This window comes from Taurulus bubalis (genome assembly GCF_910589615.1).
Source record: "Taurulus bubalis genome assembly, chromosome: 4".
Taxonomy (NCBI): Eukaryota; Metazoa; Chordata; class Actinopteri; order Perciformes; family Cottidae; genus Taurulus; species Taurulus bubalis.
Window position 1 is genome coordinate 16,109,679 of NC_136592.1, and position 16,140 is coordinate 16,125,818.

Consider the following 16,140-nt stretch of genomic DNA (forward strand, 5'->3'; position numbering starts at 1 on the left):
ATTTATGTATCACCTGCCTTTTCCTTTTCTGATTTGGCATATACGTCTGTTTTATTGTTATCTTAATGGCTAATTTAATATTTGGTCCCCGAAAAAACTGTTGCAAACAAACATTAGCACATTTACAATGATGACAGGAACCTACGCTTCATGAAAGTGGAGGAAAATTAATATTTTTTGCTGCAATTTCTATCTATCCTGTAGAGGGCAGTAACACGCCCAGCAGGGTTGAAACATCTAGAGGAGGAAAAAGAAGAAGAAGAAAGGGAAACCAATGGAATTGACCCTTATTGCGTTGGGTTGTTGTGTCTGTTAGCTAACAAGTAACTACTTTGATCGCGGCTACTTACGTGTATGTGTCCTATGAGCAGTGGACAATAATGTCGACCCGGGCTCTGCGAAGGCTCAAAGGTAAACAGCGGGGCCAGGAGGCCTTGGACCTCGGGGATCTAACTTTGGGGGACAGCTCGGAGGAGCAGCTGGACTCGGCTAATGTTTCTCCTCCGTCTAATAGCAAAGACAGCAGCCGAAAGGCAAAGAAAAACAAGGCTCAGAAAAACGTCAGCAACATTTATGAATTGGTAAGGAGACTGTGTAATTGTCTAAACATGTTACTTTTCCCGTGACGCTGCTGTATGTTTTCTCCTCCGGTCATGAACCTCACTAATCAAGCTAGCCGTGTGTCGTCAACGTTTGCTCGTTTCTCGACTCATTGAAGCTAAAACAGATTATATTCAGGTTGAAGTAACGCTAAATTAACAATATGTTGATCAGAAGCAGTCTGAAGAAAACACTGACAAGAAGGGACTAATATACTGTACAACAGGCATGTCTACCAGCCTGTAAATCCCAAGTTATCAATCAAAATGGAGACTAACAAATATGCACATGATGCAACTCTGTTTAAAGTTTCAGACAATTATCTTTTTTTTTTGCTAATTAAAATGTGGACCGATGTGAATGTTCTTAACTAGTAAAGTGAAGTTGATTGTGGATTCGTACAGGCCTTGCCTCTGATGATAATCACGTAGTTACCTTAACACGTGAATTAAAATGTAGAAAGAGTGAGTGAGTGAAACTTAAACAAATTCAATTTGATCTGTTATTAATTTGGTCTCTTTGTGTTTATGAAACAAAGGATCACTGTAAATCAAGACATCGGCGTGCTATTATATCAAACTAAGATTTACTTTGGATCAACGTTTTGCTGTCAAAATCATAAAGCGTAACTAAAATGAAATATTACTTTTTTACTGTGTAAAATACATGTTTCAGTTCATTTTTAATATTAAAAGTTGTGACAAAGTGTCACCAGCATCTCAGGTTGTAGGTATATTATTTATCACAACAGTAATCTTATTAAAGGTGTGAGCGTACCTTATATGTGAACTCTACACTTACTATTTGTTCAAGCTATAAAACATCGATAAACTGCGGTTCACAATATTGAGTTTGCGTATTGAGACAATATTATGTGTCACCTTGAACACACAAATGTTGCCTATGTTTAGTGGTTGGCATTAGGTTGTTGTAACCATGTCATGATTTCAGGAAAAGGTTTGTTATGATGTTGGACAAACTTTTTTGCGATGTTCCATGTAGCTTTGGGATTTCTAATGGACTTTTAGCACTGCTTTACCCAACACTTTCTTACAAATGTCACATTTTTACTAGATCGGTGATGCAGACAATGAAGCAGAGAACATCTCACCTGACGAAGAGGCAGAAAAGCCAGATGGACATAAAACAGATGGCTCGGAAAAAAATGATATCGGAGAAACGGAGGAACCAGATGAAAAGCAAGAGAAAACTTCTACAAAGGTAGATCAAGCAAAGCGAGAAGAAAGATGTCCTTTGGTGATCCCGAGATTTGACTTCAACAATATTATTCTGATCGTCTTTCCATATATTAAACTGTAATCTCTCTTGTCTTTAACAGTCTTTGTCTGGAGACAGAGTTAAAAAGAAGAAGAAAAAGAAAAAGACAAAAGTGACGTCAGAAAATGGACAGGTAATTTTATAGGGATTCTGCTCTGGTAGGACATTAAATAGAACAAATAACAATAAATCAATTCATAGAATTAATGACAACCTAATTCATATTTTGCATTCACAACATATAATGACACTATTGTTCTGATAATTACTCTGTCTTACAAAACACTCTTCAGAACCATACATTAAACACCAAAAATACAGAACTGTCGCTTCTTTAACCTTTCTAACGCCAATTAAACATTGTCTAACCCTTTTTTTTATAACTTCAGGAGGCTGTACCAAACGATAATATAGATTTATTGCTGCAAAATCTGGAGCAGTCCAATGGTCTGAGTTTACAAAATGAGGATTGCAGTGGCTCCGACAGAAGATCTGTGCTACATGTGGAGCACAGGTGAGGAGAACAACATCTCTCACGTAGACAAATTCCGATCAGATTGCGTTTCGTTGTTAATTGTTTTTCACCACCCAGACTTAGCTTGGCCTGTAACAGAATTATTAATCTGTACATTTACATGCACACAACACTCTGATGTCTACTGTATTAGTACATTTGTTATTGTGTTGAATACATTTAAGCTAGTTCAAAATAAACATAATTATGTTTGAATATATTTATATTCACTTTTAGTAGTACTAAAAAAGCCCCTGACCAGTGCACAGCTGACATGACTTGGCAGTGTTCAGTTCAGTAGCCTCAATTTCTATTATGCACATTTCTGTGATTCCTTATTGCGACCATGTGGTGGTGCTTTGCTCACGCAAGAAAAACTAACTATTTGGAGGCTCTCTGTCTCAGGGATGCATTGAATCAATACAGAATTGCAAAAGGTTAAAACGCCTAGAAATATGGCCACACATCTGGTAACTTCAGAGCAAGCTATTTCAATTAGCTTTCGAAGGCAAATCCCCTGTGTTGATAGAAAGCATGTGATGTTTTCAGTGATGCAACCATGCTGATACAGAGCAAGCCAGTTCTCTCACCTGTCACTGCACATTGTCATTGATAGTGTCCCGAAAATAATTTTATCAAATATGTGTCCATTTCATGTAACTTCAACCATATGATTGGGGCAGCTGTAGCTAATGCGGATAAGTGGTATGGAATGCGTTTCCTCAACTGGCCCACGTCATCACTTAGCTTGCCAAGATTTTAATGTTTGTGTCAATTCTTTAGGAACCTCAACCCAGAGACGGAGCTGAAGAGATATTTTGGGGCTCGAGCTGTTCAGGGGGATCAAAGGTAAAAAGAGTAGTGAAAAGTTTTGTGAGGCTGTTTGGATTGAAATGGCCCATGTCGTCTGTATGTATGCAGTATTTTAATTTGCTTATTTTGTGTGTTCTTTTTGACAGACCTCGACAGAGAAACAGACAGTTTCACCGTAGCACCTGGATGACAAATCCTAAGGACAGCTGGCCTCGTTTCAGCCGCCCAGGTAGGCTTTTCCTTCTAGTCCTCTGAAATGTATTTTGTTGCTTTTTTAAATGTATCATTTCTGGCTGAAACTGATGTTTTGTTGTTTGTCAAGTTTAACGACAGTCCTCTTTGTTGAGCTGTCTATAAACTGTAGAATAATACAATAGAAAGATACATGTATATATTATTTGTATCCCACTTGACTACTGCTTTTCTCTTTTTGTGTTGTTTAAAATTGAATATGCTATTAGCTTTGTGATCCTGATATTAATTCACTAAATATGAGACTTTCATATAATTTTTTTTACACTATATCATTTTCAAAAACTCATCTGCAATGTACTCTTGCTTCTTCAATTCCATTAGTGTGACTTACATATATATTCACTACATACCACCCATGTGTCTTTCTTTGTGTTGTTGTTCTTAATTCTATTTAATGCCTTCAAAGGAATCTCGATGACCCTACTGCAGTCAAAGGAAGGCATTCAGTACTTCACCTTTGAGCACGGCCGCCAGTACCAACAAGTACAGTTCAAGTTCCTGGATGCTGTCGAGTCCATGGATCCCAACAACATTGTGGTAAGACACATTACGCTCTGTCTTTGGTGACAGTGTATTGATGTTGCCAGGGGTGCATACAATAATCAGTGTGTGATGTTATTTATTCTAAGCTTTTCAACTCTTGAATCGGCATGACACAATCTGGTTGAATCACCATCAGTACATAAAATCCACAACTGCAGTTAAAACAACCTTGTTCAAAGTCGTATCAGAATGTTGTGTGTACCTAAAATTTTAGAAGAGAAGTTAGTTTATTCCCAATGAGCGCTGTGGTTGGAAAAAGAAAAATGTCCATTCACTGAGTTTAAAAGTGATCTGTCCACATCTCTCATGACCCATGTTTTCGTCTCCTGTTAAAAGCATTTTTTGTATTCTGTTTTTGTCTTCTCTTTTTCTCTCCAGGCATTGCTTCAGCTTAACCCCTACCATATTGATTCCTTGCTGCAGCTGTCTGATGTTTGCCGCATACAGGAGGATCAGGAGATGGCCAGGGACCTCATCGGTGAGGATCATGCATTCCTTCTGTAAACCACATCAGTTCTAAACCAAAGTCTGTAAATGTGTTTGGATCGCAGCAACGTCTCAGATGCAAAAATATAAATCAGAATATGTTTAAGAGCAACTGATTTAGCTACATCTTAAGCTATGATCCAATACTAAACCTAAACCAATTTGTTTTTGCTCCTTCTGTTAAAATGTTATGCGCGACTCTAAATCTTTCACATAAAATGACACAGTCCCTCTTTAGACATAATTAGGTTTTCCATGTCCAGGTTTGTTTTTACCCATAAGGCTAAGAGGACCAGACAAAAACAGTATATTTGTTAATTAATCACTTAATTCTCCCAACATGGATGCAGCTTGGATCTGTTTTGTTAAGTGCATTAAAAACGTTTTTCCTTTGCCCTTACAATTTTAGGTATTTTACAACAGAGTCGAAATGTTTTGATATTCTTGTTATAAATACATTGTAATTAGGCAATATATTTTATTGAACTTACTATCTTCATACAAAATATGAGTCGCATACCAAATACCTTAATGAATAATGTTTAGGGCTGGGCACGTTAACGCGTTATAAATGCATTAATGCAGCAATCCATTAACGCCAACAATGATTTGATCATGTGTTAACAGCATGTTTTTTTTTACCATTGGGAGGGGCTTAACATTGCCGCACACATGTGCTGCACTTTAAATTTACATTTTCACTTCAAATCTCTACCAGAAGGCGTAGTTCAGACCTGAGCATTTTACGGCTCTCCCAGTCCGGCCCGCGTGAGGTCAATCAAAAAAGAAATAAATAAGATATAAATAACGCCATGAATGCAATACAACGGCACTGCTTTTACTTTGAAGGCAAGTTATGTATGTGCGCGCGCACTTACGCAGCCTCACCGACAGGCAGTGTTGCCAACTTGACGACTTGCAGACTGAAGTGAAAGCACGTATTGTTATGCAGTTTCTGTCCTCAACGAGCAGCGGGTGCTGCTGCGAGCCCCTCCGCTGTGCCAAAGCTCTCACAGGCGGTCCACTCCCAGCTGCAGTCTCCGCTTCCCGATTGAAAATGAATCGCGCATGCGCAAAGGTCCAGACCCTCTCTTACTGATATCTGCCAGCTGTCCTTCACATATCCACCTCAGACGTTCAACAAGACTTCAATGCACTTGTTCAAGCCCAAGACAGACTGAACTTTTCTCACTCAGTAAGAAAAACTGAACTGAACTGTAAAACATCAAAAGCGCTTATTGCTTTTGTATGAAGTTTATCAATTGCTGGTCTTTTAACATACATCTTTAAGGTAAGCAACAAACTGAACATGGAGAAAAGAAAGAGTTGCTTGTCCCTAACAGGGACCCTTACTACTGAACAGACTGTTCATGTTGTTCCCTCTTCCCTTCTGGTACCTGTTCATAAAAAATAAATAAAACAGATGTATGTTAACTTGCTGTTGCTCCTAGAGTGCCTGTTTATATTGTTCTGATAACATTACTTTAAAATAAAAGCGTGCAATACACTAGTTTTTCATTCATTATTGAATTTAGCGCATAATGCGATTAATCGCAGAAAAATAATGCGATTAATCGGTTACATTTTTTTCAACTTCGCCCAGCCCTAATGATGGTTTTTAGTTCTTTTGTCTTGTTAGTTTAAAAGCAATATCATAAGTGACCAAATTCCTTGAGTAATTATAATCAAAGTTGTCAGGCTTTGTTTACATGCACTATGTATAAATTAGTGCGAACCAGCATCCTTAAAGTAAACAGAGGAATCATCTGAAAAAGTTCCTGCTCCAGGTAAAGCGCAATATTATATTTATTCAAATTATTTGTTACACGAAATTTGTTGAAATTTAACATCAGAAGTAAGACGGTTGCTTCCTTCTGGCGAAGTCCTGCTGGTGATGTGAAATAACATAACTGACTGAGCGCAGCACCTGCCACGCTGTACAGCTGTGTTCAGTACTGATGCACATTGTGCTACACCCAGTTTGATGATGCTTCAATGAAAATGTAATTGTTAGTATTATTATTATTATTATTATTATTATTATTTTTGTTGTGAATATGAGTAAATTGTGGATTTATTTTTTTCCCAGAGCGGGCCTTGTACAGCTTTGAGTGCGCCTGTCATCCCTTATTCAGTCTGACATCTGGGACCAGCAGACTTGATTACCTGCGTACAGAGAACAGGTTGGTAATTTCTTTTCCTCTTTTTTTTTTGCTTTTGTGAAGCATCCGTTGGACTTTAGAATATTGTTCATGATTCAAATTGTGTTTGAAGGACTCAGCAATTGAATGATTCAATCATCTCTGTTTGCAGGGCATTTTATCTGGCTCTTTATAAGCACATGATGTTCCTGGAAAAGAGAGGATGCCCACGGACGGCGTTGGAGTACTGCAAACTTATTCTGAGGTACAGAGGGAAACGCCTGAACTCTGGGAGAGACGATTTATAGAGTTAAAGTGAAACAGTACATTTGTATAAGTAATTTTATACAGAAAAATCCACATGCTTCTCCATTTAAAGGTTGACCAATATCATAGCTTTTACCGTCATACAACCCTGGTGTCTTTCTGACTAACTCATATTCTAGTAGTAGTTATTACCTCTTATCTGCGCTCTATTCCTACAAAAATAAGGAAGGCAGAAATTTAATTGCTTTTTTCCCCCTTGTTATGTCTTTAGTTTCTTTATTTGAAATGGCATTGAATAGCATTACATATCACATGTTAGCTAAACGAAAATAACTCCTATTTCCCCAAATAAATTGACCACCAATTGCAGTCATCAGACTTGGAAGAACTCAACAATTAGGTTTGTATTCTGACAGTGTTAATCCTGTTCAAGTCCAAAAGCAACATATTCTTACTTGTATGACATTGTTATATGTGACTACTAATACCGATCAAAGACTAGAAAAGGTGGTAAATAATTGAACATGCGTTTCATATAAGACCTTTCAAATTCTTTTATATGCCTGCCGAAGAGCGACAACAGTTGTTACAGCTATGCAGGTAGATGACGGCTATGCAGGTAAATTCATACCGTTTGAAACCGTTATATTGGTTGAACCGGTATGTCGCCCAGCCCTAGGTCAATGCTTATCTTACTTGCTATGATGTGGTCCTTTTGTAAAGCAGCAGTGGAGGGATACAAGCTGACAGCTGCCCCTGTTTAACCAGTAGTGAATACATCACTGTCAGCCTAAAATGGAAAGAAGAATCTGTTTGAAGAATGGTCTCAAATATATGATTTGATTAAAACTGTCAATGTTTTGAGAAAAGAAACAGTGCTTATAATTGTATTCCCCTTTTTGTATTGTTTTTTTTTTCGAAATACATATTTAATATCATCATGCATGCTCAGATAGTATCAAATACACTGTGGTGGATTTTGAAGGAAACCAGAAAAATAAAATGAATTCACTATTACTGTCGGTAGCAATTTGTGCACAGTAGAGCAGCTCCACGAACCACTTAAGTTGGTCTGTTGTCTAAGCTTTAAAATGTACTCTGAAAGCAAATAGCAGAGCAGTGGGATTTTGATTTGGTCTCGTGATTTATTTTACACTAAAATAGCAACTTTTTAGAGTAAGCTAAATGTCATCTTTAACTAACAGTGCTTTTAAGGTGTCACACAAGTTGTTTCACCCTGGAGTATGGGATGAGACTTTTAGTTATACTTGGATTCTGATGTTTGTGATTTCGGTGAAGTTTCTGTGACCTGTTCATTCATAATAATAAACTTTTGGTCTTCTCTGCCGCTCAGTTTGGACCCAGACGCTGACCCGCTTTGCATGCTCTTGCTCATTGACTTTCTGACGCTGCGCTCCCGAGAGTACCAGTATCTTCTCCAGTTACATGAGGACTTGGAGGTAAAGCATGTGTCTGTCTTTACCCAAAAAGATTCTTAATTAGCCTCAACTTGTACATTACATCTGTTATGAAGTCCTTATATTGGTTGCTTATCAGATTTCATATTAATACAACAAATATTGTACTTGTTTTTAAAGCACATTCGACAAGGTGACAGCCCTTGCCTGAGGGATAATGTCTTCAGTTGTCCGTCCATACATCAAAGGTCAATGTGCCTCACAAAACTTTATTTCTGGACTTAACTAAAATATTAGTTTTTCCGATATCAGTATTGGAAATGCTTCCAATACAGCATAAAATGCTGGATCGGGTAACTGCAAGTATGCAACCAATCCAATATCACGTTATTATATAATTTATCAACTCAGTTATGCTACACAAGAACAACGACAATATGTGTCACTCTACCCGATTTGTATGTCCTAAACGGTTTAGTCTTTTCTGTGTTTATACGACCTACACTTTTTCTATCTGCTTTTATTTGGACTGCCCCCTTAAGTGGATAAATCATTTTTTCATGCTGAATTACTTGTTTTCAAGAAACTCATCTCTGGCAAACACAATATTTAAACTGATGCTTTTGTGTTATTCTTTGTGGAGAAACTCACTTTATCAGATCTGTTGATTAATAAACAAATCTTGTTAGTTGACACAGATTTTATTTGATCGCAGGTTCTAATTTTCTGCTTGTCAGTCATCTGTGAAGCTCTTTGTACTGCACTAATCTGTATAAAAGGTGCTTTACATTTCATCTATTGACTCAGAAATGCTTTGTTTTTGCATTATAGGTGCACAGAAATCTGTGCCTTCTGCCAAACTTTGCATTCTCCACTGCACTTTGTCATTTCCATCTCAGTCAGCAGGAAGATGTGGATCCTGAAGAAAGTGAGAAAGAAAGACAAAAAGCTGACCAGATGCTGCAGAAAGCTCTCATCATGTTCCCCGGAGGTTAGACTCTCGCAGTCTATGAATATTTCAACAGAATTCCCCTTCAGTAACTTATTCACATTGTTTATGCCACGACAAAAAATATGTCTATAATAAAGTATTGATTTACATGCCATTCAAGAAACTTGGTAACGTGTACTTTCACCCACATGTGTTGCTGTAAATGTGTTTTCTGCAGTCTTGATTCCTCTACTGGATCTGTGTACTGTGCAGCCAGATGCCACAGTCAGCTCACATGCCTTTTTTGGCCCAAAGAGCCAGATTGGGTAATGTGTGCTCCCTTTGTTTTGATTATCATGCAATTCAACCCTTTTCTATTCACGTAGCATGCTATCATTTCTTATGCGGTAGCTTTGAACTATAACATATTCCTCATACTATTACTACAAACCTTTTCATGGCCCATAACCTACTGTTATCCTCATGTTGTATTAATTTTGCTGTCCCTAGGCAGCCCCCAGCCCTGGCTGAACTGACCGCTCTGTATGTGGGGAGGACTCACAGCATGTGGAGGGAGGCGGCAGTAATGGTTTGGTTGGAAGAGACTGTGAAAGAGGTGCTGCGTCGAGTTGATGCCAAGGACCCTTTGGTAGACGACTGCCAAAACAAGTAAGATCTCATTGAGCTGCTCTGCTGTCATATTTCCATGCAATCATGCGCCATACGTTAGCATAACTCTCGTCACTCTGTGTTATCAGAAAGCAGAGGTACAAGTGTGCACCAAGGAACATCCATCGTCACGTCCTCCTCTCTGAGATCAAAGAAGCCACCTCAAGTCTGCCTCTAGTAAGGAACAATCATCTAACACACTTAAACACAATTCACTTCATCCACAATGACCTCAGTCCAGCCATCCATAGACGTTAGAGGTGTGATGAGAATCAATAAGATCAAAATCTTGTCCATTTTCTTATGCACACTAAGGCTTTCCAAATATCCTCACAATCCAGATGAGTTTGAATCATTTATAATCACACTACAAGAAACGTGGCCTCCCTGAGGTCCCACTCTGAGATTGTTTTAATGTCGGTTTTGAGATTATTTGAGTGTATGCTCCCATGATTCCTGATTTAAAATCAGATTTCATGCACAAAAAACATCCGTGGATGTAATCACAGATATAGTCCTTCATAAGTCTAACCACATGTGGCTTTTTTTTTCTTAGTTTCTGTATATTTATTTGTACTTTTTTTTTTTTTTTAAAACACAACAAGCTGATAGATCAAACTTTCTCTAATAAATTTGGTTTGTCGCTAGCGTAGTTGCTATTTCTTTTTTCACATACATTTGCACGTTTTATGCAGAGCCTTGCTGCTGTATTTCTTGAAAGGATTTTCGACCGGCTTTGTATTATTGTAATGTTGTGCAGTTATTTCCCTTTAACTATAACAGACTAAAAACTGTGGGAGAAAGTTAGTCTCTGTGGAAAAATGTTAAAGAACTTTTTAGATCGATATCCATTCAAATGTAATTATATAAAATTGTATAATTTTTAACAGAATGATTTGTCTCTGGATGATAAGTGTGGTCTCACAATGAAAAACACTGAAAGGAGCACCTTTTAAGATGTGTCATATTTTATCCTGAAAGATAACCAATATTTACTTATAAACCCTCGGACAATGATATGATCTGTACTACACAGAAAATCCTCACAAATCCAATGAGAGTTTACGTGTGATTGCAAAGATGGTTAAACTTTGCTCGATAACTTGATTTCACACTTAACTTTAAGGTAGGATCAATATGAATCTGATCACCTATTTAGTATTCATGTATCTCTGAACTCATGCATCCCTGAGGAAATTACTCTAATCTTGTGTATGTGTTTGAAAACCTCAGGAGGTGACCAGTCAGCCTGTGATGGGCTTTGACCCGCTGCCTCCACTGGACTCTGTGATGTCATACACCCGACCCGAGAGGTACATGAGAAGATCAAATATTGTGCTTTACAAACCAGCAGGCTGTATATATGCAACTTTCTTTTACACTATGATGAGATTTTTGTTTGTGTGTTTATCTGTATAGAGAGCACGTTGGAGCAGCCAATGAGAGTACATTGTCGCTGTTTTTCCGGTCTTTGCTGCCAAACTTCAACCTTCAGGTGAGTTTAAGGGATCAGGCAAAATAGAGGTGGCAGGAAATAGTTTTGGCAATTTAATTGTACTCTCATTTTATTGAAAGACTCACAATATGCTTGTCTTCCATAAATTTAAAGAACTGCAATTAAACCTTAAAACTGAATTAGCGGATGTTATTTATGCTTTGGATCTTAGTCATAATTTGTGAATTTGAAGTCCTCAACCTGGAGAGCAAACTAGTGATGTCATCTGAAGATGAATCCTGGTGCTGCTGAATCGATGTATAATAAAAACTTCGTAGAACTCTACAAAGGAACCCATGATGTGGATGTGGGTACATCATGATAATAACAGCTGTTGACCCTATATTCAAATTTAACTAATTTGTAATAAATTGTGTAAGCTCACAGTCGGTGAATAAACCTCTGTGAACTGACCTGTTTGAAGCGTGTCAACTGAAATCAGAAATGTTGTTCCTGTTGATGTTCTAATTTCCAGCCAGATGTCCTAACAATTGACTGTTTTCAAAGGATTTATTTTCAGAAATGTATCAATGAGCACAGTGTAAATTCTGTTAAAGGTTGGGGTTTCTATTACTAAAATAACATGGAGTACTAATTAGTAGCGGGACCTTCCAGGGCTGGTGGAAATGTATGAACTGGTAATAGATCTTGGTAAACAACTCACCATACATGCTTGACTGATGCAATATTTCCCCCAAAGACACATGGTTACCCTAAGGGGATGACAACTGCAAAAAATATCAAAGAGGGCATATGACCTTGTTGCAGTAACTTTTGTCCAACCGTGTCACTGAAGAACAAGACAATAACCATATTCATGAACTTTGCTGTCTCTTTTCTAATAATCTAACGCCCTCGTGTCTGGGTTCATAACACCATACGTAGCCGCATACAGCTCGGTGAATTTCACCGACTCCTCCAGTAACTGTGTCTGGCTTATCTCCGTAAAAGAGATACTGTTTCCGCCATCCACCATGGAAATAACCACTAGTTCTGCTTTATACGTGATGACGAGCTTCTCAACGCTGATTGGCCGACGCAACTTTCCGTCACACGATTTTTTTCCGCCGGAGTTGAAATATTGCGTCAAATGCTCTGTTCGCGCCGCCTCATACATGTCTATTGCGCCGCCCGGCGAAAAAAAACCCGCATTTTCGCAACCTATCATGTCTGTGCATTGACTTTGCATGTAATCTGGTCGTGCATCAAATTCGCACCGTGTTTGGTGTTAACACTCAACACTCAATTTGATACTTATATATGTTTACATATCCTCATTATTAATGTATAGGGCTAAGTTATAAAGCCATGTCATGTTGACTTTTTGCAACCTTCAATGTTACCTGTATTTCTAAGAACACAATCTTGAATGTGTCTAATGTCAGTTGAGGACATTCCATTTTCATGCTTCAACCTAAACAAACCATTTCTACCATTCGCACAATAGCTGGCCTTCATTGTGATGGCTGAATTTAGTTATACTGTCAGGAAGTCCTGCAGCCTATATTGCAGTTTTTATATTTTTTATAAAGTGAAACAAAAACAGACATTGGAATGTAACATTCAATGGCTACCCTTGTGAACTTGTGTGGGGTACAAGTTTGACTTTACTTTGTGTTTGAGATATCACATTTGAAAGAAAGAAGGGTTTTTCTTAAGATCTTTTTGTCAAAGAATTTCATGTTACTTTATGGCTACTTTTTAGGAACTTTCATGTTGTTTTGGCACCGATGACGAGCATTAAGAATGACTAAATAGAAATGGCCAATCTTCTTGCTGATGGTCCCATTTACTTATGAAGGTCATATATTGAGACTGGTTCATGACCAGTTAAAAGTTCCTCACAGTAACTTTGACCAGAGTTGAACAAGATTTTTTATTGTTTTAAAAGTCAGAAATATTTTGGTCAATTGCCGCAATTCTACAGTCATCCCGAGTCCATATTGTGCTCGGCAATAAAAGACTGTTTGCTCTTTCTGCTCGTTTACTCCATATTATTTGCTTATTCTTTGTTTCATATGGCTGACGACAAACACATTTTAATGTAGAGCAGAACAGTAAGATAAGAATGTAGAAAACCACTGCAGACAGTTGTTGACTGCTGCGATGTAGAAAGTATGTGACTTCAAGACATATTTGCAAGGTGCCATCAATCTTTAGTAGATCATCACTGTTTAAGAGATAGAGAACCGTCGAGGGATGTGAATCTGGTCTTTTATGGCATCAATGGGTGACTTTCTGTGACGTGATGCCATTAGATACCAGCTAAGGCAGGGATGAAGACGACAAGCTAGTAAACATGGATCTCAACAATGCACGACTCATGCATTTTATTTACTTAAAAATCTGTTTTGGAAATGTTTTATAGGGAAGGGAAAGCATTTAAATGTTTGCTAGACCTCCAGGATGCAGATGAGTCGAACAACACTGAATGTACACAGAACTTGTTTGTGGACAAGAAAACTCCGCAGGGTACATTTTTAATCGGTGCTGTAAAAGACACTGTGTAGAATTTGAACATTTCTGACTTAAGCTTAAAAAAAGGGCACTGAGAAATGTACTCGCTAAATATGCTGAAAGCAACAATTGGACTGAACCCATTTCCATTGGGCTCATTTTCTTTGTCTCATTTTAACTTGCCATCAGAATCATTTGTAAGATTACTGTCATCACACAACAATCCATAAGGGTCCTTAATATTTATTAGTGAATAATGTTCAGACTCAAAGGCTACTTGTTGCTGTTAAAAGAGTTTGGTGGTGCCAGACCAAGCACAGAATAAGTCTGCTCTCTGTCCAATCAGGGTTAAAACAATGGGGCATTGACAATTGTACAAGGTGTTTAACATGGAACAGTGTGTACCCATGGGATCATAAATGTTATGTAAAGAGTTTGCGTTATCTCTAACTCCTCATTGGTCTTTTAGTCCACTGCCAGTGTGCAGCAAAAAAACTACTGCCGCCACATTGAGATGCATATATCGGGTACACACACACAATGAACATATTGTGGGTCAGCTTAAAGTTACCAGATGCCCTGAGGCGTGTTTCCATCAGGACAGTTTCATCCATCCTGATTATGTTATCTATCCATTTAAGGAGAGGAAGAGATGTGATATGGATAAAAGAAACAAAGTTAAGACTAGGGAAGACTTGCTGCACAGTTCTTCTTTGGTAATGGTGACATAGAGTTACGTATCTGCCAACATAATGTTGTGTTATTTAACACAACTTTGAGTATCCTGCTATTTTATTCAGAACACAAATGTTGAATGACGTTTCATAGTGATTTTATATATATATATATATATATATTTGTATTTGTATTTGTATTTTAACTGATGTCTCTTTTCGTGATCAGGCTGGACTGAGGCAGGAGGATGACATGGAAGTTGCTCGAGCTGGACAGGAGCTGAACCAGGAAGTGAATCGTCTAATGGTGGCAATGAGGGACATGCTGGCCAACATCAGGTTTCAAGAGCCACCAAGAGAGGACAACCCCTACAGAGATGAGGAGGAGTGGGACTGAGAGGGGGAAGACACAGGTGGAAAGCCATAATGACATTAAGAAATCTGAAAATATTTAATGGTGTTGGTGGGTTTATAATAATTAAGAAGAGATGAAGTGAAACAACTGGGTAGTTTTTTTTTCCTTCTTTTTTCATCACAGTTCTCAGAATACTTCAGTGAAAGGAATAGGTGACTTAAAAAAAGACTCTGGGACAATCCAGACAATATGAATATTCAGAAAATGTCAGTCAGAAAACAGATGGGTTTGTTGAACTTGTCATGACTCAAGTTGACCGTTTTATTTGTGATGAACATTTAGCAGTTCCAACATCTCCAGTCTTTGTCAGTGAGCAGCACTAACTCATAATGCATTGGGCGCTACTCTTGTCTCTGGTTTCTGGCTTTTTGGCTTTCTGAGAGTTTTTCATGTTTACTAACAGTGGACTGATTTATAAAATGAGAACCACATTGAGACGGATCTTATTTTGAGTGAAAGTTCTGTCACACATTCAACATTTAGGTTAGCAGCACTTTAACATTTTTAGTTGTTTTGCCACAGACTCGGAAAGAAAGTTTCTATTTGCAAATCTTTTGAAATATATGTAAAACTCTTTTTTATAAATACCTTCTCCTCCGACCACTGGGCTTTCCTACCAAATAGTTTGCTAAAAAGTTTCGAAATATGGCGAGGGACTCCAAAAAAAGGATATAAATGAATTGAGAACTATAAACAATGCCTTAAATTATCATATTATTTTAGAAAAGCAAAAGGTTATTCCTGGATAAAAATGACAAACAAATCTTGATGAGTTTTAAGCAATGCATTGATAGATCTCATTTTAGCCTTTACCATTTATTCAAATCTAATTTTCCGTAAATAAGAATGAATTTTAGTCTTGTTTCCTGCTAATTTCTAAATAGAAACTGTAACAATGCTGGTATCCTGTTCTTCTGTTTGACCCAATGAAGAAATATATTGGTTAAATGGTTATTTTGTCACATAGCCATTTCATTTCAAGACCACGGCCTGAGATTCTAATTACATTTTCGACTTGCCTGTTTTAGATTCTTGTGTAAATCATATCTCTATCGCAGGATGTCTGCTGTTGCTCTGTTATGTTCCCTTGCTCCCACTCTGTTTGGAAATCAATTCCACATTTCAGTTTGATTTGACTTGCCATCTTTTTGAATATTTGTGTCTTACTCCAACCAATAAAACAG

The 16,140-nt window shown here is 37.7% G+C and overlaps 1 protein-coding gene across 1 annotated transcript; it reads left to right on the top strand.

Moving 5' to 3' along the window:
• Positions 1-266: 266 nt before the first annotated feature.
• On the top strand, positions 267-16,140 carry tcf25 (TCF25 ribosome quality control complex subunit). The gene is made up of 18 exons (XM_079217072.1): positions 267-581; positions 1,675-1,821; positions 1,940-2,011; positions 2,268-2,392; positions 3,176-3,241; positions 3,352-3,434; positions 3,867-3,997; positions 4,382-4,481; positions 6,579-6,672; positions 6,803-6,895; positions 8,252-8,357; positions 9,147-9,306; positions 9,485-9,572; positions 9,757-9,915; positions 10,005-10,092; positions 11,149-11,228; positions 11,335-11,410; positions 14,771-16,140. Exons 1-18 carry the CDS (start codon positions 381-383, stop codon positions 14,936-14,938), a joined length of 2,037 nt encoding a protein of 678 aa, XP_079073198.1. The 5' UTR covers positions 267-380; the 3' UTR covers positions 14,939-16,140.

Coding starts and splice junctions, on each gene's coding strand:
- tcf25 (XM_079217072.1), top strand. CDS start 381: ATGTCGACCCGGGCTCTGCGAAGGCTCAAAGGTAAACAGCGGGGCCAG. Junction 6,673..6,802: donor TACCTGCGTACAGAGAACAG/GTTGGTAATTTC, acceptor CTCTGTTTGCAG/GGCATTTTATCTGGCTCTTT. Junction 9,307..9,484: donor TCTCATCATGTTCCCCGGAG/GTTAGACTCTCG, acceptor TGTTTTCTGCAG/TCTTGATTCCTCTACTGGAT.